The sequence below is a fragment of the Bos javanicus genome, chromosome 4 (genome assembly GCF_032452875.1).
Source record: "Bos javanicus breed banteng chromosome 4, ARS-OSU_banteng_1.0, whole genome shotgun sequence".
Taxonomy (NCBI): domain Eukaryota; kingdom Metazoa; phylum Chordata; class Mammalia; order Artiodactyla; family Bovidae; genus Bos; species Bos javanicus.
In genome coordinates this window covers 114310386-114332328 of record NC_083871.1, presented here as the reverse complement: position 1 = coordinate 114332328, position 21943 = coordinate 114310386, and the positions used below count along the sequence as shown (strand labels likewise).

General features: G+C 62.5%; 2 protein-coding genes across 3 annotated transcripts; one reads left to right on the top strand and one right to left on the bottom strand.

Annotated features, from left to right (window-relative positions):
• Nucleotides 1-75: 75 nt before the first annotated feature.
• On the bottom strand, nucleotides 76-15092 carry SLC4A2 (solute carrier family 4 member 2). Its single transcript, XM_061415179.1, has 23 exons — nucleotides 15002-15092; nucleotides 12645-12758; nucleotides 10651-10822; nucleotides 10266-10507; nucleotides 10057-10175; nucleotides 8345-8577; nucleotides 8108-8250; nucleotides 6493-6673; nucleotides 5099-5234; nucleotides 4854-5019; nucleotides 4609-4723; nucleotides 4320-4504; nucleotides 3982-4207; nucleotides 3644-3859; nucleotides 3399-3547; nucleotides 3040-3234; nucleotides 2260-2514; nucleotides 2050-2139; nucleotides 1721-1887; nucleotides 1119-1372; nucleotides 838-1007; nucleotides 404-577; nucleotides 76-314 (listed from the first exon to the last, which is right to left on the bottom strand). Exons 2-23 carry the CDS (start codon nucleotides 12693-12695, stop codon nucleotides 234-236), a joined length of 3720 nt encoding a protein of 1239 aa, XP_061271163.1. The 5' UTR covers nucleotides 12696-12758; nucleotides 15002-15092; the 3' UTR covers nucleotides 76-233.
• A 1865-nt stretch (nucleotides 15093-16957) lies between these two features.
• CDK5 (cyclin dependent kinase 5) lies at nucleotides 16958-21326 on the top strand. 2 transcript variants are annotated; one of them, XM_061415201.1, is made up of 12 exons: nucleotides 16958-17102; nucleotides 17775-17863; nucleotides 17953-18020; nucleotides 18136-18196; nucleotides 18295-18351; nucleotides 19385-19480; nucleotides 19618-19692; nucleotides 19837-19933; nucleotides 20074-20144; nucleotides 20696-20755; nucleotides 20867-20947; nucleotides 21059-21326. In XM_061415201.1, the coding sequence occupies exons 1-12, from the start codon at nucleotides 17066-17068 to the stop codon at nucleotides 21143-21145; spliced, it is 879 nt and encodes a 292-aa protein (XP_061271185.1). In that variant the 5' UTR covers nucleotides 16958-17065; the 3' UTR covers nucleotides 21146-21326. The 2 variants fall into 2 exon arrangements, with proteins under 2 accessions (XP_061271185.1, XP_061271186.1); XM_061415202.1 differs by lacking the exon at nucleotides 21059-21326 and having other exon boundaries at nucleotides 20074-20143; nucleotides 20697-20755; nucleotides 20867-20952.
• Nucleotides 21327-21943: the final 617 nt, after the last annotated feature.

The following is a 21943-nucleotide window of genomic DNA, read 5'->3' as shown; positions in this document are numbered from 1 at the left end:
AGGTGGGCTGGGTTCCCCCACGTGTTTCCCATTCACAACCGGCTGACACAGACACACACACACAGAGACCAGGGATAGGTGGGGTCCGAAGCACTTTACTGCCTGGGGGGGGTGGTGGAGGGCCTTAAATTATTCACTTAAATAAAAATGAGGAGGGAGGAGGATGGGGAAAGCACCGCCCCCAGCCCGTTCCCTCTGTCCGTCCATCCCGTGGCTGTCCGTCCAGGCAGCAGTTACACAGGCATGGGCATCTCGTTGTACTCGTCCACACCCTCCCGTTCATCGAACACCGGTTCTGCCTCGTTAGCATCCAGCTGTGGGCGAGGACAGAGGAAGGTGGGCGACCTCCCAGCAAGACCGCGTAGGGGCGTCAGGCAAGGCTAGGGAGGAGCGCAGGCCTTACGTATTTCATCTCCCGCTCGGTGAAGATGCGGGTCAGCACCACCATGCGGAGCGGCACGGTGAGGATGAGGATGAAGGGGAAGGCCAGGGAGGCCGCGGTGGACATGACGGCCCAGAGCACGGCCAGGCAGAGCAGCTGCAGGGCCGTGAACAGGTGCATACGCAGGGTCCGGACCTGGGGGCGGAATGACGCAGGGCAAGAAGGGTGAGCCTGGGCCCCAGAGGGCCATCCGGGCCTACCACGACCAGAGGATGACGGTCCCTCTCCCCTCCGCAGGGGCAGGTGGAAGTGCCTGCCTGGGTGCTTACGGGAGCCAGGTCTGCACAGGCTGAATGGTGGCTGGCCAGAGTGGATACATGGGGGGCCAGAGGGTGACCCACACAGACTGGGTGGCGCGGGGGAGAGGTGTGGGGCCCTTCCCAGCCGGGTCTCACCTTCTTGACGTAGGTGACGTCCGGGTGGTGTTTGGGCGGCATGAGCAGCAGGTGCAGCCGCTCATAGAACTGGATCCCATTCAGGGAGGTCACGCCCATGTACAGGAAAATCCCGAAGAGCACAGCCAGGGGGATCTGCCGGAGCAGATCCCCGATGACCAAGGAGAGGCCTGCGGGGCGAGGGGGAGGAACAGCTGGCCCCGGGGCGCTCCATCCCTCCACCCGCAGCGGCCACGGCCATGAGACCCCTCCGGCAAGGCTGGGGGGAGAGGTGAACATACCCACGAGCAGGGCCACCAGCAGCCCTGTCACCCGCTGCTCCTTGACCTCCTGGATCTTGGGCTTGTCCCCGGGTGCCACTGCCTTGCTCATGACCGTGAGCGCGTTGGCGTGCGTGACGGAGCGGACAGTGGCGGCAGCCAACCATGGCAAGCCGAAGAGGGCACAGATGCCGCCCATGGCCACGATGAGCAGCAGGTCCAGGTGGAAGCCAGAACCCTTCTGAAGCATGCGCTCCTTCTTGGAGATGATCAGCCTGAACAGGGACAGGCATGCCCTGAGCCCTGGGCCCCCCAGCCCAGCTCAGCAGACAACTGGGTCTTTCCAGAGCACCCAGGCAGTCACCTCCTCCTGTTTCTGGAACCTGGAGGTCCCTGCCCATCCTCTTCAGGACGAGGGTTCCATCACGGAGTTGAGTCCTGTCCCAGTGGCCACCACCCACCCCCTAGACAGCACCTAGCATGTCCTGTGCCCATGCAGGCACATTTCAGTGGGATTTTCTGTTGTCTACAAACTTCAGCAGCCAGCCTGCTGGGGGTTCCAGCCCATTCATGCAGCAGGTCGTCCCTGTCTGCACAGCGACCCCTCTGCCAGGACCACTCACGTGGTGATCTGTGTCTCCATGAAGATAAGGATGAAGACCAAGATGGCGGGCAGCAGGCTGGCAACCATCATCCACACGGGGAAGGTGCTCTTCTCCCCCAGGGGGTTGATGACCCAGCCACGCTTCTCTGGGGCTGTCACTGAGAAGCCACTGGGCACGCTCAGCTTCTGCAGGGCAGAGGGTGGGGGGGGAGTGCCCTGAGTTGTACTGGGGCTGGGGGGATGGTGAGTGAGTGTTGTGGGAGAGGCCTGGCGTCTGCCTGGCTTAGCAGCAGTCCTGGTCCTGGGGCCTGGAGCCCCGCACCCCCTCACCACTGCACACCGCCGTACCTGGGTGTAGGTGTCCTCAATACTGTAATCCACGAGCACCATGACGAGGATGGCGATGGGCACCCCGAAGTCCCCAATCACACGCCGTACCTGTGGGCAAGCACCGCGCTCAGAGGCCCCACGCCGCCGTCCAGGCCGGACTGCAAGTTGCCCCCTTCCTTCCCCCACCCGGGGGCTCTACGCCTCCCTCGGGCCTGCCAGCCCACACACCCGGCCGGGGAAGAACCGGCTGTTCTTGAATTTGCGCAGGAAGAAGGCGATGAAGAAGGTGCCGGCCATGAGAACCAGCGACAGCAGGGCGGTGTTGGGCTGGCCCCGGGGCCTGCCCTGCCCGGGCGGCCTGGCTGAGCTCTCGTTCCTTGGCCCCAGCGTGGCTCCTGCCCCGGGCCACGTGGCATTCTCGCCACTGCCTGCCTCGGAGCTGTTGGAGACGGAACAGCCGTGGAGGGGGTGCTCCTGGAAGATCTGGGGAGAGAACAAAGGACTCCATACGCTTAACTGGCCAGAGGTCTGGGACTGAGCTGTCTGCTGAGTTGGGACAGGCAGGCCCAGGGTGGTCAGCCTACCCTCAAGGAGCTTGTCTTGATTAAGAAAATGACTGAGGTGAACAGATGGGAGCGCAAGACCACTGGGGGTTAAGAGAGCGGGGCTGGTCTAATTGGGGAAGGCAGCTTGGAATGAGGCTCCAGAGAGGCCTGGAGGAGCATCCAGGGGAGCGTGGCAAACACTGGGGACACATCTGATCCTGACCCAGACACAGATGTGAGAGTATGTCTGTCAACTTGGGGGCCTTTCCCTCTGACTTTCTGGATCCTCTGCCACCTTATCAAAAGCACCCGTCACCTTTGTTATTAAAACTATGTGAGTCTTTGAGACCGATCTGAAGTCCCAGTGTGTGTGTGTTGGCAACAGGCCTCACGCATGGAGAACCCAGGGGCAAGGAGGCCCCCAGCTCCCTCGTGGGCCAGGTCCCATGGGGGCCCTACCCACCTTCACCAGCTTGTAGAAGGTCTCATAGATGAAGATGAGCGAGATGAGGAAGGCAAAGATCTCCTGGGTGAAACGGGAGACGAAGCGCACCAAGAAGCTGCCCTCCAGGGCCACCATGAGCAGGGCCAGCAGCACCAGCCAGAGGCCGATCCACACGCGGCCCACCAGGTACTCCAGGTTGTTGCTGCTGCAGAACTGGGGCAGGCAGGGCGAGGGGGTGGGCGGAGTCAGGCTCAGAGCCTGGGGGCTCTTGAGGAGTGCGGGTGGGGGCTGCGGGGTGGGGGTCGGGGCGGAGCAGAAGGGGAGCGGGAGCTGAGTCGGGCAGGAGGAACCAGCGCCAACAGCCTGTGGCCACTCACCGAGAAGAAGGCCTCCTCGAAGACCAGCAGGGGCCCGGAGAAGCCAATCACCAACAATGGCTGGGCTCCCAACAGGCAGAAAAGCACGCCCTGGATGGCTGTGGACATGATGAGCTCCGACACTCCGATCAGGTCATGCGTCTTCTCCCCTAGGGCAGCAGGAGCCTGCTCAGGGGCTGGTGGCAGGGCGGGGGGTGGGGGGAGCCATGCCCTCCCCACTCCGCCCCGGCTAAGCCCCTCCTTACCCAGCAGCCCCCCGAAGGTGATGGCGGGAGACAGGGCTGCGAAGTAGATGAAGATGACAGCGGCCAGGCACTGGGGGTCCAGCGCATCCCGGAAGTCGCTTAGGTAGTGGGGGTAGCGGCGCCGCACGTCTCGGATCAGCCCCCCAAAAGGCCGGCCCGTCCGCCGCAAGGGATCGTCTTCCACTGCGCCGGCCGCCTCTACCATCTGCAGGAGCGCTGCAGCCCGGGGCCCGCGTCAGGGCACCGTCCCTGCCCTCGCTCGCCCAGCCGCCCTCCTGACGCCCCAGCCGGACCCGGGCAGCCCCGACCCAGCCCCCTGGCTCCTACTGGCCCCGTACCCTTATCCTGAGCCGACTTGGGCTCCAGCCCGGCGCCCGGGGGCAATAGCCGGCCCTGCTCCTCCCGCTTCTTGAGCATCTGGCGCTGGAAGTGAGCGACCGAGCGCAGCAGCTCCTCGCCCTGCACCTCCGAGGGCGGCAGCACCACGCTGCAGTCCAGGAAGGCATTGATGGCCGTCAGCAAGTCCTCCCGCTCGTCCGCCAGGTAGGCCGCCTCATGGAATTGCTGCCAAGGCAGGACCGGGGTGAGTGAGGACACAAGACGCGGGGCCAGGGCCTGGGAGCCAGGCTGGGCACTGGGGGTTTGGGGGTGGGGGTGGCGTTCTGGAGTGGCTGACCTTGTCGGACATGAGGGTGGAGATGGAGCGGCCGATCTCGTGGTAGTCCATGTTGGCGCTGCTCGGGCCCAGCAGCAGGAAGAGGAAGCGCACCGGCACGGGCACCTCCAGCACCGCATCCAGCTCCACCGCCTCCCGCAGCCGCACGAAGGCCATGGTGGGGCGGGCCAGGAACTCCACACAGCCTGCGGGTGTGTGGCTGTCGTGGGCGAGAGCCCAGCAAGGGTGGCCTCCGGCTGCCCCCCGCCCTGCCCCACCCCACCCCATCCCCAGTCCTCGCCTCACGTACCCACGAGGACCACTGTGGCCTCGGCGTTCTCAGGGATCTTCTCCAGCAGCTTCAGCTCGTGTTTGGACTTGGAGCGAGTGATGCCGGCCGGAGGAGCCGGAGGGGGCAGCTCACGCTGGGGAGGCAGGAGGCTGGGGCTCAGCTGGGCCGCCCTGCCCCTGCCCGCCCCCGCCCCGCTCGCTCATGTCATGCAGCCTCTGGGGTGGCTGGACCTCACCCCGGCGGGGCTGCCTTCTCCCCCTCACCTCTCGCTCCACCTCCAGCCGGGTCTCAGGGACGCCTCCAATGAGGGGCTCGGTGACATGGGGGTCGCTCTCGGCGCCCTGGCCATGGTGATGCCCCAGCAGGGAGCCCAGGGAGCCGGCCGAGATGTTACGGGGAAAGGAGAAGTCCTTCTCGTCACTGGGGTGGCTGTGGGGCGGCAGGCAGGGAGGTGAGGCGGGCTGGCGGCCAGGGCTGGGCAGGCAGGGTGTGGTGCCCGAGGCCTCACCTGTGTTTCAGCAGCAGGGCCCGCAGCACGTTGGCTCTGTCCTCGGCCTTGATCTGGTCCGAGATGACCATCTGCTCCACCACCTGGTGGGCCACACCAGGCAGGGTCTGCTGATCCAGGTCCAAGAGCACGGCCCCTAGAACGAGGACGACACAGAGGGGCCTCATCCCCAGCCAAGAAATGGGGGGCCGGGCTGGGGATGGGGGGACAGCCAGGGAGGCACTGCCCAGCCCTGAAACCGGTGAGCGGGGCCCAGCTCGGCCTGAGGCCCAAGTCCCCAAGCCCTCTCTCCCTGCAGGAATGTTGTGACGCTCAGCAGAGGCCAGGAAACCACAGCTCTCAGAGAGGCCACCTGGCTAGACCTTGCCCAGACACCCCTTCTGGGAAGCACGCAGCAGGAAGTGTCCCAGGCCACCCACATGGGCTGGACTGCCCTTCGCTGCCGGGAACTTCCTCCGGACCGAGCTGCCACCTCTGCTGTCCACTTGAGGGCCTAGTTCTGCCCTCTAGAGCACAACCCAGCCGGTCGTGGCAGCCCCGGAGCCATCCAGAGAGTACCCCCCCAACCCTGGACTCCTCAGTGTCCCCAAGTCTAGCAGCTGCTCAAGGACACCCAGCCTGTCCCTGCTCCGAGCTGCCATTTCCCAGAGAGATGAAGGTCCTCTCAAAAGTCACCAGGTCATTTTTCCGTCAAGGTCAACTTGGGGGACATGGAACAAACAAAACCGAAGGCCCCCCAAGCAGCCAAAAGCCAGACGGCACAGCCTGGCGATCAAGCCCTGCGCTCTGGCACCTCACCCAAAGCCCTCAAGCCTCTTCAGAGCCCAGTAACTCCTAGTTGGGAAACAGTCCTGACAGCAGGCTTCTGAGTCCTTGGCCGCTGACAGCAAGTGGGAGCAGTTCCCCACCAGGAAGGAGGAAACAAGCCGAGAGCAGAACATCAGACGTGAGCACCTGCGCTCATGCAGCAGAGGCCACACTGCCCTACAGGTTAGGTCACACTGCTGGGAGCCCACACCGCCCTACAGGTTAGGTCAGGCTGCCCAGAACGTCTAGGATCTCAGAAAGCATTCCACCAAAACCATTTAACAACACTGCAGCATCCAAAACATACCAGCTTCAGTTTATCTGAAAATATCACTTAGAGAAGCTGCTTGCTGAAGATGCCAGACCAGAGAAGAGGGTCAGGCCTGCCCTGCAGTCACCCAACGACAGAGCCCGAGGAACGGCTGGCCTCGTGAGAAGTGACATCATGACAAGAGATGCTCCCTTCTGGGCTCTGGTGACATTACACACCCTGTTGCTCAAGACAAAGGTGTGGGACCGTTTGGTCCTCGGAGAACGGGCTCGGGCAAAGGCCGTTCCCACGGTGAGGACGGGCGGGCGCGCGTTACCGTGGGCCAGGGTCCGGCGCAGCTCCAGGAGGCTCCGGAACGACAGGGAGGCCACGTGGGGCTTCCCCCAGCGCTCTGTCTCCTCCTCCACGTCCTCCTCGAATTTGATCCAGCGGGCCGTCTCCCGCCACTGAGGCTCCTGGTTTTTGTCCAGCAGCAGCTCATTCAGCTCCACAAACACCTTGGGGTGATGGGAGAAGGCGTGGTGGGATGGAGGCTGTGACCCCAGGGCGCACAGGGCGCAGCCCACCTCGCGGCTCTCCCTCGTCTGTGAAGTAAGAGCGATGCCACCCACCTCAAAGGCCTCTAGCGGGCCAAGAAGGACCCACCTACTGTACAGCATAGAGCTAAGCACTCAATAGTCTGTAATAACCTATAAGGGAAAAGAGCCTGAAAACGCAGGTATGTATACGTACGTATAACTGAACCACTTTCCCATACACCTGAAACCAGCACCACATTATAAGTCAACTATAATTTTAAAAAATGGGGGCACAGTGGGCGATAAAAGTACACAGAACACTTAGCATCGTACATGACTCGGAGGAAGTGTTTGATGAACGGTCACTAAACACACAGGAACTTGGCAGGATGCATTTACACGCATTTCTAGAACTGGCAAAACTGGAGAGGGACACAGCGGTGACTTCTGAGGGTGCTGATGAGGCAGAGGCCTGAAGGGACTCTCTGGGCGTGGGGACATCCTGTATCAAGGTAGGCTTGGCTAGGGTTTACATGTGCAAAGCATCATGGAGCTGTGCACTTAACCTCAGTGTGCTTTTACTGTGTCTGACCGCAATCAAAAGGTTACCCAAAAAAACCCACTGGCAGGGTTAGGGCTCAAAACCAGAGTGCTGGAATCTTAGATGGGCAGCATCACTAAGGACCGGGCTTCCCTGGTGGCTCAGCTGGTAAAGAATCTGCCAGCAATGTGGGAGACCTGGGTTCGATCCCTGGGTTGGGAAGATCCCCTAGAGGAGGAAACGGTTCCCCACTCCAGTATTCTGGCCTGGAGAATTCCATGGACTGTATAGTTTATGGGGTCGCAAAGAGTCAGACACGACTGGGCGACTTTCACTTTGACTATACCTGAGTGGCCCTGGCCAGTCACTGTGCCTGTCACCCTGACAGGATGTGGGAGGACTCGAGTGGGGAAGTGACTGGACTCTGAGACCTGAAGCACACTGCTGCATGAAGCCACCCTCAGACACCTCACTGCCAGCTGCCAGAAAACGGCTGTGAGAGAAGTCAATGTGTCTAGAATGTGGACCAGAACTGTAACAGCCACACCAACAACGGCAGCTCAGTAACACCGTAATAATGGTTTGGGGACAGATGGCTACTAGAGTTAACCGTAGTGAATATTCTATAATGTTGTTTAAATGTTGATTGGTTATGTGGGGCACCTGAGGCTAACATAATATTGTGTTATCAACTATGTCAATTAAAAAAAAATCAACACTGTTGAAGACTGCACTCTTGTGCAGTGCGCAACCTTGAAAACCATACATGGCCACCCTGGGGCTTGAGATTACCGCTGGTCTGAGAAGCGGTGGGGGCTGTGGACAGCAGATCTACAGAGAGATGATGGAAGACCATGGAGCGCTGAACTCACCTCATGGGGCTTGTGGGGGGCCCGGGGCCGGGCCCGAGGAGTGGGGCCAGGCTCTCGCCCTTCCCGGCCACTCTGCACAGACGCCTTGGCGTTCTTCCGCACCAAGTGTCGCCGTACCCCAGGAACATCCTCAAACCGGTGACCTGCAGTGGTGGGGAGGAGAGGGTCAAAGGTCCCTTTCTCTTACCCCCACCCCCCGCCCCACCAGCTCCAGGCTTGCCCAGGCCCGGCACGCACTCTTCATCAGGTCCAGGTCAGCCGTGGCCAGCGTCTGTGCCTCGCTCTCGTCCGTGGGGACCCGGGGCAGCAGCGCCTGCTCAGCCCCCGTCATGCTTCCGATGCGTCTCCTCTCCTGCAGGTTGTAGCTGCGGTGCCCGGGCTGCGCCTTGGTCAGGAGGCGCCCGGAGGCACCCCCATCATCGCCTCCCGCCGTGCCGCTGGCCACGGCCACCACCTCTTCCACCTGGGCCCTGCACAGACAGGGCGGCCATGAGCAAGCCTGGGAAGGCCGGCCCCTCCCGCTCAGCCAGGGCCCCCAGGAAAGGGGACCCCCACAGGCCCCAACCCCACCTCCCTCTCCACAGGCCTTGGTAGGTGAGGATGTGGAAGTGCAGAGAGGGTTCTGGAAGCAGAGGGTGGTGTTTGAACCCAGCTCCTTCCTTCCCAGCAATCCTCCGAGCTGCCCTGGGACAGAAACTCAAGCCGCCAAAGGGAGGCTGAAGCCAGCCTTCCCCGGGGCAGGCCAGTGATGTCGGGAAAGTGCCCAGGTTGGGACCGCTAGCAACGGACTCAGGGCTCACAGGGGCCCGTGTTTCTAATCAAATGGAGTAAAGGACGTGGAAATGGGCCTTTGGAGCTGGAGACGCCTGCCCCCACCCGACAGCCATGAGAAGGGTATGAGTACCTGTCCCTTAGGATTCTGGCTTCTGCTCTTAGCTCCCAAACTGGGGGTGGGGATTTCCTTTCTCCCCGCTTCCCCTAGAGGGCCCTGTCCCTGCCACACCTTTGTACACCGTTCCCCTGGCGACCGGCACCCCCACGGCTCCAAGCCCCTGTCCCGCGCCGTGACCAGCACCCCCTGAGCCAGGCTCTCTCCGCCTGCACCCACCTTCCGTGCCCGAGGTTCTGTTCGCACTCCTGCCCACAAATCTGAACCCCTTGTCCGACGCCCTGTTCTCTCTTGGGTTCCCCCGCCTCCTGGCCGTCTGCTGGCCCGCAGGCCTGCGACCCCCGCGCAGACGGCTGAGGTGGACCTGGCTCCATCCACACGGCCTGTCTCCCCAGCGAGTCTGTGCCGCCCCGGAGAGGCAATTTGCCCTTCACTTCCCCCCACCCCTTCACACTGCCTGGCACCCAGACAACAGGGAGGCGATAGTAGTGACCTTGAGACCTCGTTCAAAGTGGTTTCTTCCAGGAAGCCTTCCCTGGCTGATGTCCCCAAACTCCACAATCACCTGTTCGTACCGATGTTCCGCCTGAACCCAGTCGTCTGGCGCAGTAACTTGTGCTGACTGCCACTTCACGAGACCACAGCCAGGGTGGACTGGCAACTCCCCAAAAGCAAGAGGGGGGCCTCCTATTCCTCTCACCCCCTTGGGGTCCCGGGGGTGTGAGGAGGTCACCTGTCCAGTCTGACCTGTGTTTGACATTGCTCGCCTGAAGCCATGGCCGGGGGGAGATGGCAGGTGTGGGAGGAGGCGCCTAGACCATATTTAAAACTTTCATTCACACCACCCTTGAAACCTACTACCACCTTGTGGGAAAAGTCCTATTACGCTTGGTTTACAGATGGGGAAACGGACTCACAGACGTCAGTTCTTGTCCAGAGTCAAATCCTAGCAGCATAACTGGGTTTGAACCACAGCCTGAGCCTCTCAAGGCTCCTGCTTTGTCTCCTCACCCCACCTGACCGATGCTGGCATGGGGGGTCTCTGTGTGGGGACCCTTACCCAGTCTGGGCTGCTTTGGTGGCCCGGGGAGCTGCCTCCTGGTGGGGCAGGGGTGGAGGTGGAGAGGGACTGGTGGTTTCTGCCTTCCGGTCGGCACCTTCATCCTCCTGGAGGAAGAACTAGAACAAGGAAGCTGTGTGAGCAGGGGAGGCTGGGCCAGAGATCCTGCAGATAGCGCTCCCACCCCCGGGGAGCCCTGCCCAGCTCACCTGCACGGAAGAGGGTGTGGAGGCAGGCGAAGGCTGGCTGAGGGCCCGAGCCCCCTCGGCCTCACTGGCCTCATCCTCCTCTTCCTCGCCCTCCTCGATGGTGGGGGTCTCCCCAGTCGGGGAGGCTCCGGGGCGCCTGCGGGGCTTCCGCCCTGGGCCCTGGGGTGTCTTTCGGCGCCGGGTGTCAGGAGGCAGGTGGGTGGACAGCGGGTGGTGGATGTGATGGGAAGACTGGCGATGGTCTGCAGGGACAGGTGCACTGGCTGCCAATGGGCCCTGCTCCCCCCTCTCCAGCTGGCGGGCCCCCAGCCTCTCCCCGCCCCCAGGCCCCCAGCCCGGAGCAACACCCTGTCAGCCCCCAACTCGCCTCCCCCGACCCCCTCACATTCAAAGTCTTCCTCCCCGTAGCTGCGGCCGAGCTCCTCCCCTCCTCGGGACCCCGCCTCCTGAAGGATCTCCTCAAACCGCTCCACGCCCAGGGTGCGGTGGAGTTCATCCTCCTCTTGCTCGGCTGCAAAGCCAGGTGCAGTCACAGGGCCCAGGCTCTCAGGCTCTGGCTGCAAGGAAGAAGGGGCAGTGAGGACTCTCGGGGAGCGGGGGTGGGGGTGGGGGGGTGTCCCAGCACACCCCCTGCCCGCCTAGCAGAAGAAATCCAGTACCTTTCCCCCAGCTGCCCCGACTCCAAAGCCGGGGACTCAGCACCCTATCCCCAGCAGCCTTCCCCGCCCCCCCACCGGAGTCCTGGGCCATCAGCACCCTGGCTGGGCCCATTCCTGTCGGTTTCTAGGGCAGGTGGGAAGCGTCAGCCCTGGAGGCCTCTGCAGAATTCCCGTGTGTCCACCCCGGAGGTCAAGGTCGGAGGTGTGACCTGGGCCGTTCACATGGCTGACACTGATGGTCGTGAATGCGACCCTGACCTGTCCGACTGAGCCAAGTAACTCCTGGTGGGGGGGGGGGGGGGGTGCGGCGCCTGAGCTAACCAACCGACCAGGCTCGGTCTGAGTCAACTGGAAGCCCACCGGAGGGAGCCAGCGCCCTGGGCTGCAGCCCTGCCCCGCCCCGCCCCACCCCCCCACCCCCCGCACCTGAGTCATTCTGCGGGAGCCCAGGACCGTGGTGGCGCTTCGGAGAGCTCAGCCCAGCAGTGCAGGCAGCCACCACTCTGCAGCTTTGGTCCAGCGCCCCCCCAACCACCACCACCCCCTGCCGGCTGGTCTCAGCTCCAGGCACCACCAAATATTTGCTCAAGCAAGAGCTTCTGGACTTGAAGGACATCAAGATCTCTAAGGGCAGGGGTACCCGAGCAAGAAAGAGCGGAGGGAGGTGGGCTGGGAAGGAGGGCGGGCCTTGCAGAGCCTGGGAGGTGGGGTCAGGAGCCGCTGGGTGGGGCAGGGAGGGGGGACACACTGGATACTAGAGGCCAGGACCAGAAGCTTGCACCCCCCGCCCCAACCCTGGTCAGCCCATCTCTGCCGCTCGAGCCCGGCTTCTCCGCCAACTACCCCCAGGCACGGGGCCCCACTCTCACCAGAAAGAGCACCGGAGGAAGGCGGTAGAGCGGGGCGGCTGAAGCCAGCGAGCAGAAGGGGGCTAGCCCGGAGTGGGGGGAGGAGGGCAGAGAGCCCCTCGCACCTGAGGCCGCAGGAGGAAGTCCACGGCTGCGGGCTGGGGTGAACTGGGGGCGGAGGGGGAGGGGACTGGCCGGCACCTCGCCCCAGTCACGTGCCCCCGTGGGCCCAAGTGACCAATGAGGCGCGGATGATGCCGGCGCTGGGGTTAATCATTGCCCTTCCCAGGAACACTGGAAGGGGGACACGTGGGGCGGCGGCCACGTGGGGGCCGGGAGGGGCCGGGCCTGGGTGGCACGTGGGGCCGGGGGGCGGGGCGGTCTGCCCAGAAGCCCCTTGCAGCAGGCCCGGCAGGCACAGCCTCCAAGACCCAGGGCGGGGGAGGGGGCTGTCATCGGTTAGAGACCCAGGATTCCCAAAGTTCCTCCTCTCCCGCTGAGGAGGATAAACAACCTCCCAAGGCTTCAGGGAACAGAGCCGCAAGGCCCTCCCCAGGGCTGGAAGCCATCTGACCGCCACCACCAGTACCTGTCCCAGACCCGGTGGCCCGTGCAAGGAGAGGCATGGCAATGCCCTTCCCAAGTCCATCCAGGCTCCCCTCTCGGGCTTCTTCACACGCGCACACCCACACACACTCACACCCCTGTTTGACACAGACCCTCACTCTTGCCCAGAGCCCCAGTGGCGGCCTCTCACTCACACACACACACCCTCACCCTTGGCCAAAGCCCCAGTGGTGGCCTCTTCACTCACACACCCTCAGCCACAGCCCCAGTGATGGTGGTGCACAGGAGCAGTGAGCAATACTCACCGTTCGGAAGGAATCCGCGCCCGACGCGGGGCGCCGGGGGCCGCTGCTCATGGCCAAATCTTAGCCCTTCTCGCTGTAGCTGCGCCTTTCAGGGAGACGAGGTGGCGGCATAACCTGGGGGAGGGCACCACTCACCAGGTGAGAGAGGCCCCAGGCCAGCGGGAGCACCCCCACATCACACAGCTCCCCCAGCCCAGGCGAGGGCAGGGCCCTGCGGGGGGTGGGGGGGGGTCTCCTGCTTGCACACGATCCTCCCAGGCTCCCAAGGGCCTTGGCGCCTGACTCTGGGAGGGTGGAGCGGGGAGCAGAGAAAGTTAAGACAGGAAAGTTAAGAAAAGAGAGGAACAAAGAACTGAAGCGAGGATGGAGGCCCAGCAGGCCCAGGGACTGAACGGAGGCAGGGGGAGAGAGCAGAGGGTGGGAGACCCCTGGGGTTGGGGGCAGGAAGGAGACAGGCCCAGACCTGGAGAGACGGCAGCAGAGATCAGCTTGGGGAGATAGAGGAAGAGGGAGGACAGGCCGAGCCAGAAGTGCAGTGGGAGCGGAGGGGGCTGGTCACGGCTGGCAGAGGGGGCTGAGACCGGAGACGGGTGTACGGGGGTAGGGGGTGAGACCCAGAGCTGGGCCGGGGCAAAGGGGGATGAAGGAAGGCAGACAGAACTCTGGAGTGAGCCCAGAGCAACCCGCAAAGGGGGCTGCTGTCCTGTGCCCCCCCTCCTCCAAAAAAAAAAAAAAGCCCAGCCCCGAAGTGGGGGAGGAGGAGGCTCCCAGGGAGGGGCAGGAGCCCAGCTCCACTCTGGCAGTGGGAGGGCGGCCGGGCAGGCGGCACTGGCCGGGCAGCGCTTTATACTGGGGGAGGGGCACGTGACGCCCGGGGAGGAGGGGGCACAGAAACCCCGAGGTTCTGCCCTGGGGGCAGTCTTAGTGCTTCCCTTCCCCAAACCCGCGGCCAGGAAAATCTGAGCAGCCGGGCTGACGCCCTCCTGACTGTGACTGTAGGGGCTTCTGGGGAGGCCGCCGGGCGCGGAAGGAGGCCAGCAGAAGGGCTGCGGTTAGGGAAGCTGACCAGCAAACTGGGGGGGACCCATTCCTAGTGGAGGGGGTGCTCTGTGATGGCAAGAGAACTGAGCTCCCCGGTGTGTCGCTCGTGTCGGAGTGGTGGTCAGGGTTACCGGATTTAGGGCCAACTCAGGGGTGACACAGGTCAGTGTAGGGTCAAACAATATAGGTCGGTCCAGGGTGGGGAGCCTGGAGCCACACATGCCCCTAGCGGGGCATTCCAGCTCAGCTGAGTGCTCTCTTCAGCTCCCCCCTTAGCAGGCTCTGCGCCAGGGCAAGTCTGCTGTCGGGGCGCCGGGCACTGGAAAAGACAACCGGGTCTGGGAGGGAGTGCCTGGCACCTGCCCGTGCCCCGCTCCCACTTCCCACTGGGCTCTTGGTGTGCTCCTCCGTCCTCCCCCGCCCTCCTCCCTCTACCTCCCCCTACCCCCACCGCGTTGTCCCCAGAACACAAAGCTGCTTCTGTCCAGAGCATCGGTGTCGATAATCCGGGGTGGGGGCACATTCCAGGGACCAGCCCCGACCGGCCCGGAGGATTAGCACTCCGGACCCCCACTTGGGCATTAATCACCACCGCCGTCCGCCCCCCAAGTGGACTCACATTCCACCGCTCTCCTGACGAGGGGCTGGCGGGAGTGGGGAGCTCAGGGAGGAGGAGAAAGTGGACCCTGGAGTGCAGGTCAGCGCCGTGCCCCTACACCCAGCACAGAGCTCCCCACCTGGGCCAGCCAGCACCCCCTCTCCCACTCCCGCCAGGAGTTAGTTAGGTCGCACTCTCCAGGGCTCGTCTTTCCCATCACCACCCAGCTGCTCCTTCTCCGGCCTGACCCCTTGTCCCGACCTGACCCGCCACCCCCATTCCTGGCTCCGCCTCCCAAGCCCGAGATTGGGGGGCAGAGGCTGAGGCTCGGGGCAACTCTTAGGCAGGGGCGCCCTGGACGGGCCTTAAGGCTAGAGTAGGGGGTGGCACGGGAAGGGTGTCGTCTGGAGTACTGCCCGGGTTCGGGAGGGCCGGCGGCGCCTGCCAAAGAGTACCCGCTCCCGGTGGCAGGGGGCGCGGCACCCTCGCTTTAGGGAACTCGAAGAAGCGGACTCTGGACCCCTCTTCCGACCCGCAATCACTCCGCTTGCCTCCCCATCCTTCTCCCCCAAAAGCTCGCGTCCCCGCGCCCCAGTCTCCGCCCTTTCCTGCACTTCCACTCCCTCCCCGCTCCGAGTGCCGAGTTCCCCCCTTTCCTTCCCCCTCCCTTCCTCTCTCCGCGGCCCCAGCCCTCCCCCGGCGCCACCTCCCAGCTTACCCGCTTCCTCTGGACCTGGCGCTCCAGGGGTCTCGGGGGTCTCTCTCCCCGCCGGCTCTGGAGCCCTCGCACGCTCCCGACGGCTTCCCCCGGGCCCACCTCGGGGCGCGCCCCCCGCCGCTCCCAACTTCTCCCAACTCAACTTTCCCCCGCGTCGCGGGCAGGCCAGCCCCCTACGTGCGCGCGCCCCGGCGCACCGTGCGCGTTCCCGGCGCGGCGGGCCTGGAGGCGGGGAGTGGGGCCGAGACCCAGGGGGCGGAGGCGCGCGGCCAAGCACTGCGCGGCGCCCGGATCCCAGAGCCAAGGAGGCCGCCCCTGGCTTGACCCTCCGCGCGGCGGGAGGCGGCCGCCCAGCGCTTCCCCGCAACGAGCTCGGGTGCCTGGAGACGCCGTCTCCTAGCTTCATTTGGCCCTTCTGGGCGGAAAGGAAGCCCGCCTCATCCTAGGAATCCCAGGCAGGGGGAAAAAAAAAAAAAAAGAGGCACCAAGCTATTAGGCAATTCGGAGGAAATTGAAATATCAATGCATCGGGGGTCAAGAATCTCTCAGCGCCCGCAGGCAGCCCCAGCCTTCCACCCTTTGTAGTCCCCAGTGCCTCCAAGAAAGCCCCTATCTTTGCCAGGAGGACGGGGGTGGGGTCGAAGAGCGGTGATGGCGGCGCGGGTTGGATACCCCTTGCTCTGTGCTAAGTCTTTCCGAACCGGGGGACTTCTGCCTCGGAGAGATTCCCTGCCGTGACCTCCTTTCTCGAACCCTACTCATAGTCATCACCTGTCATTTAAAGATCTATTTCTTGTTTTCTTAAATTATAAATTCTTCCAGATAAGCGAATCTATGTTTCGCTTCTGAGAGTCTGCCACCGAGGGAAGGACAGCATTGTGTACGCAGAAAACGTTCAGACATAAACGAGTTAATTAACAAACTGTTTAAGCCCCTACGTCGGTTCCGGCGGCGCCGAGGAGTGCTGTTTGAGGGCAGTTTTCATCCAGTTCACAGCCCTCAAGAATGCAATCATGAGACAATTAGAGAGAAGCCACAAGATAAATCTATAATCAACTCCTTAAGGGATGAGGTCAAGGCCGCTTCAAGTGTAGCTTCTGTCTGTCCTTCTGTCTGTTGAGGGCGGTAACCAACCTGCCAGTTCTAGGGCCACACCCTGGCCGACTCCAGTGGGCCGGGGCTCTGTAAGGTGGTGGGGGTGGGGTGGGAGAGGGTGGGTACACCTCCCCAGTGCGCCAGCTTGCCTCGGAATATCAGGGAGGAGCGAACTGCTGGAGTCGGGTGGGTTCCGGGACCACAAAAAGGGGAGAGAGAGAAGTCTCTGGCTTATGGTGAATCCAGCCTCCAGTGGGGCACACCTGTCTCTCTTTCCAGCCTTGCGGGCAGCTGGCCCCTGTGAGGTCATCATCGGCAAGATATGGCTCAGAGCCATTCCCCAGGCAATCCTGAGCTCACTGGACGGCCCAGGGAGAGGTTCGAACCGGTTATGGGAGTGTCAGGAGGTCGCTGGAAGCTCAACACCATCAACCCGGGCAGAGCCAGGGCCACCTGGGCTCGGGAGGCAGGCTGCCAAAGCCCGGACTCTGGAAAGCGCCCCTCCACTCCACCCCACCCCACCCCACCACCGCCCCCACCCCTGCAGCATTCTGGAACGTGTAGTCCCGGAGAGACTCTTTTCCCAAAGAAGCGTGTAATCACTGAGAGGAATACCCGAGCGGGGCACCCTGGGAGCCGCGCGCGACTGTGGGGAGCCGGGAAAGCGGACACGCAGTGCTTCCTGGAACTTGAAGTCCAAGAGTGGCCTCCGCGGTCGAACCGGAGTCCCCGGGAGGCAAGAGCTGCAGCGAGCCCGAGCGCAGCCTGCTGGGGGTTGTAGTCTTTTTGTTGCCTACCATCCCGGGCGCTACTGGGACACCTGGCGTCCTAGGACTACAAGCCCCAGAAGCCCATGCGCAGGCGGGAGGGCGGGGCAGGGCCCGGAGGCTGGGGTACCGCCTCCTCTGCAACGCCGGGCCCGGAGTCTTAGAACCCAGGGCCCGCAAGGGTCCTCGCGCGGCTGCCGTGATGCAGAAATACGAGAAACTGGAGAAGATTGGGGAAGGTAATGGGACCGCGAGATGCTCCTGCAAAATCTTCTTCTCCAGACCCTTCAGCATTACTTGCAGCCCTGGCTCCTCTACCGTCAGCAGTACCCACAGATTCCGACCTCAGCACTGGCTGCAGCCCTGGCCCCCTAGCTCAACACTCCGTGCAGACAGCAGTCCCCCCACCCCACCCCCCTTTCGCTAGCGTTCCCCATGGACGCCCCACTCCCCACCTTAGCACTCCCAGTGACCCACCTCCCGACCTCTACACGTCCTGCATTTCCTCTCCATCCTCACTCAGCACCTCTTGCACAACCTCACCCACCCCCAGCCTCAGTTCTCTCTGCAGACCTCCAACCTCTGCGTTCCTGCCAGCCCTTATTCTTCTCCCAGACCCCTGCTCCCTATTTCCAGACCCTCCAGAAGCTCGGCCTTTGTGATAGACCTCCTCACCTGGCCCCTGCAGCCTCTGCCTGTTGCAGACACCCTTGAGCCATCTGCAGCACCTCTTTGCCACATCACCACACACAGAGCTCTCTGCCGTGCCCAACCTTTACCCCAGATCTCTTCCCTTGCTCCTCCAGTATCAGCAGTAACACCCTCCCACGCTGCTTGCTGTCCCGGCAGGGGCTTCCTGAGTTGGGAAAGTGTGCCCCATCCTTTCCCTACCCCTCCCCTCCTTCCTCTAGGCACCTATGGAACAGTGTTCAAGGCCAAAAACCGGGAGACTCATGAGATTGTGGCTCTGAAACGGGTGAGGCTGGATGACGATGACGAGGTAGGACTTGGGTGCCAGGGCCAGGGAGGGGCTGGGGGCCTGGGCCGGGTGGGATGTGACTGTGGCCACCTGGCCCCTCCAACGTGTAGGGTGTGCCGAGTTCTGCCCTTCGGGAGATCTGCCTACTCAAGGAGCTGAAGCACAAGAACATCGTCAGGTGTGTGGGTGGGCTGGGTCAGAGGAGGTGGGGGCTTCAGAGATGGGCTGGGCTGATATTGGGCTCTTAGGTGCAGGCTGTGGCCCTGCCTGCCCAAGCCCTCGCTTCTCCCCAGGCTCCATGACGTCCTGCACAGCGACAAGAAGCTGACTTTGGTTTTTGAGTTCTGCGACCAGGTGAAACAGGGGCTGGAGGGCCAGTAGCCTTGGGAGGATACAGGGACCCCAGCTGAGGTTCATCTCTGTCCCATCCCCCACCCCCATTCCTTTTTCAGGACCTTAAGAAGTATTTCGACAGCTGCAATGGTGACCTAGATCCTGAAATTGTGAAGGTAAGGAAACCGGTTTCCTGGGAGCTCATTGAGGCTGGATTTGGAGTCTGTATTCAGTGAACATGTTCCCAGGCCCCGCATGGAGACACTCAGGGAACGAGAGGAGGAGAAAACCCTGTTTCTGCTTCTAGGAGCCTCCGTTTTAGTGATCATTTTCACGTGACCCCTTTAACCTGAAAGGAACTCTGATGTCAGTGATCGGATTTACATTCGAGAGGTGGGAAAATGAGGTTCCAAGAGATTCACTCATCCTACAGATTCTTACTGAATGCTGTGTGCCAGGCACTGTTCTAGGCCCAAGTGCCCTGTCCAAGGTTCCAAGGGAAATAAGTGCTTGATGACTGTTGTTGTCGTTCAGTCGCTCAGTCCTGACTCTCTGCAACCCCATCAACTGCAGCACGCCAGGCTTCCCCGTCCTTCACTATCTCCTGGAGTTTACTCAAACTCATTCCATTGAGTCGGTGATGCCATCCAACCCTCTCATCCTCTGTCGTCCCCTTCTCCTCCTGCCCTCCATCTTTCCCAGCGTCAGGGTCTTTTCCAACGAGTTGGCTCTTTGCATCAGGTGGCCAGAGTATTGGAACTTCAGCGTCAGTCCTTCCAATGAATATTCAGGGTTGATTTCCTTTAGGATGGACTGGTTTGATCTCCTTGCTGTCCAAGGGATTCTCAAGAATGATAAATGGAAAAAAAAAAAAAAGAATGATAAATGATAACACGGCACAATATACACATGAATGGTTATGATGTCCATGTTCAATTGAGGCCAGGTAGGGGACAGACAGCAGTGTGGGATGGGAAGGCAGGAAGCCCCACCAAGCTGCCAGTTCCAGAAAGGTGGGGACCAGGGCTCCCCCATTCGGCCTTCATTTCGAGTACCCAGCAGAGTACAAAGAAGGTCCTCAGTAGTGAAGGGGTGAGTTGCCCTGAGCTTGGTGCTGAAAGACGGCTGGGGTTTCAGGGCCCGTAATCCCCTGCAGGGTGCACGTCCCATCCAGAGGGTCTGATGACCTCCTCCCTGCCCCGCCCCCAGTCATTCCTCTTCCAGCTGCTGAAAGGCCTGGGCTTCTGTCACAGCCGAAACGTGCTGCACAGGGACCTGAAGCCTCAGAACCTGCTCATCAACAGGGTACCTCAGGGGAGGGGGCAGTGTGTCTGGGAGGTGGGGGCAGGGTGAGGGGAGCCAGGCAGGAAGGTGGGAGCAGGGGGCCTGCCCTCAGACTGTGAAGAGCCCCTTTCCATGACTGTCTCCCTGCCCACCCCCAGAATGGGGAGCTGAAACTGGCTGATTTTGGTTTGGCTCGTGCCTTTGGGATCCCTGTTCGCTGTTACTCAGCTGAGGTGAGCTGCAGGGGTAAGGGTGGGATGCTGGGAGTGAGGGAGGGGGTCCCCAATGAGCATCGCTCAGCTCCTCCTCCAGGACTCCTGTCTGAGCACTCTCCTCCATCTCTAACTAGGGGTTCCCATGGGTGGGGTCTTCTCCAGGTCGTCACGCTGTGGTACCGCCCACCCGATGTCCTCTTTGGGGCCAAGCTGTACTCCACGTCCATCGACATGTGGTCAGCTGGCTGCATCTTCGCAGGTGACGTGTCCGGGTTCTGCGGAGGCGCTCTCCCATTGGAGTGGAGGGTACCTCCGGGGAACGGAGTGGGGCCCCTGCGGTGGGAGTGGGGGGCATGGGGGTGAGGGGTTCTTCTTATATCGCCCCCGCCTCTCCCCCAGAGCTGGCCAACGCTGGGCGGCCCCTCTTTCCTGGCAATGATGTAGACGACCAGCTGAAGAGGATCTTCCGATATCCTTCCATCTCCCTTCACCTCACGCCACCCCCCAACCCCTGAGAGGGGATCTGAAAGCCCCCCCCAGAGCTCAGAGTGCAGGCAGGGAGGGCAGTGAGGGGCGGGGCCAGGATTGGGGGCACCTGTGGGCTTGTCCTGAGGGCAGAGGGTGGTGAGCAGCCTAGAGGTCATGGGGCAGGTGCGTGCTGCTGGCTGGTGTGGCTGGGAGGCAGGGAGGGCTCTCTCCTCCCCCGCTGAGAGCTGAATCCTTAGGGTGAGGGAGCAGAAAGGAGCAGGAAGGTGATAGAGGGGGAGGCTGACCGCCTCACCGGGGCCATGGACCTCAGGGCTTCAGTCAAAGTAGTTAATCATGGCTGTCAAGTATCTGGTCTGCTAGAACAGCATGCAGCTGAGACTGCATGAGGGTGGCATGGGCTTGTGTCATGAACTGGGGGATGGAGTGAGGAGGGCTGGGGTGGGGGTGGGTAGGAGGAACCTCCTTTCCCGGGGAGAGAACCCCTCGCCTGCCCCTTTCCTCCACCTGAGTGGCCCTTGACCCCGTGGACACACTCCTGGGCACGCCAACCGAGGAGCAGTGGCCTGCCATGACCAAGCTGCCAGACTATAAGGTGTGATGGGGCAAGGGGGGCGGGGGTCATGCGTGGTTCACCCCAAGTGTCTGGCCCTGGCAGTCTCCACGCCCCTTCACCGCTGGTCTGACTCTCCCTGTCCCACCACAGCCCTACCCGATGTACCCGGCCACAACGTCCCTGGTGAACGTCGTGCCCAAGCTCAACGCCACAGGGAGGGACCTGCTGCAGGTGATGAAGGGCAGTGTGGGGGGCGGCCAGCGCACTTGTTGGGGCTGGTGTGGACTGGGGTAGCCCAAGGCCTCCTGGCCTGAACCCACCTCACCTCTTCCTGTCATCCAGAACCTGCTCAAGTGTAACCCGGTCCAGCGCATCTCGGCGGAGGAGGCCCTGCAGCATCCCTACTTCTCCGACTTCTGCCCCCCCTAGGCTCCAGGGCTGGGGGCCTGGCCCACTTGACACCCCCTCTGGGGAGGGGCGAAAGGCAGGGATGCGCCGTGTGCCGAGCTCCAGCTGTGCTGGGCCGGTCAGGGTGGAGGTGCCCTCACCCGTGGTCTTCACTCCCTCCGTGGACTTTATTTAATTTCATAAATTGGCTCCTTTCCCACTGTCTGGCTGATGTGGTGGTGACGCGGCTCTGGGGTGGGGCGGGGCAGGGCAGTGCTGGGGGGAGAGCGTCTGCTTCACTGCATCACCCTCTGTCACCCTGCTTCCAGCTCCAGCGACCTAACTGTCCCACCCTTGCTCTGCTACTGTAAGTGGCCAGAGGCTGGGGCTTGGAGGCTGTGACGCTCACCCCATGTGTCTGTGCTGGGGGCGGGAGGCAACGCTGCTCCTGCAGGTGTGTGTGTGCAGTGGTTCGTGTGCTCTTGTCCCCGCCCCTTCCTCTGCTCAGGAGGTACCTGCTTGTGTACCCGCCCCTCCTCTTCCATCTTCATCCCCCACACCTAGGCCTGCAGGCTGGGCCAGGAGAGGCCCACAGCTGTGGTTGGGAACCCCCCCAGCCCTGCTCCCTAATCTGTCCTTTTCCAACACTTAGGGTACAGAGAAGGTGCAGGGAAAGTGGGTCTGGGTGTGTGCTTCCTGGCAGGGGTGGGAAGGGGCTCCCCCGCAACCCCAAGCTGGGGCCTTTGGCTCTTGCCAGGAGGCTGGGGAAGCAAAGAGAGGTTCCCCTGGAGATGGGGGCCACACCAGCACTCAGTCCCTAACGTGAGAAAAAATCACAAC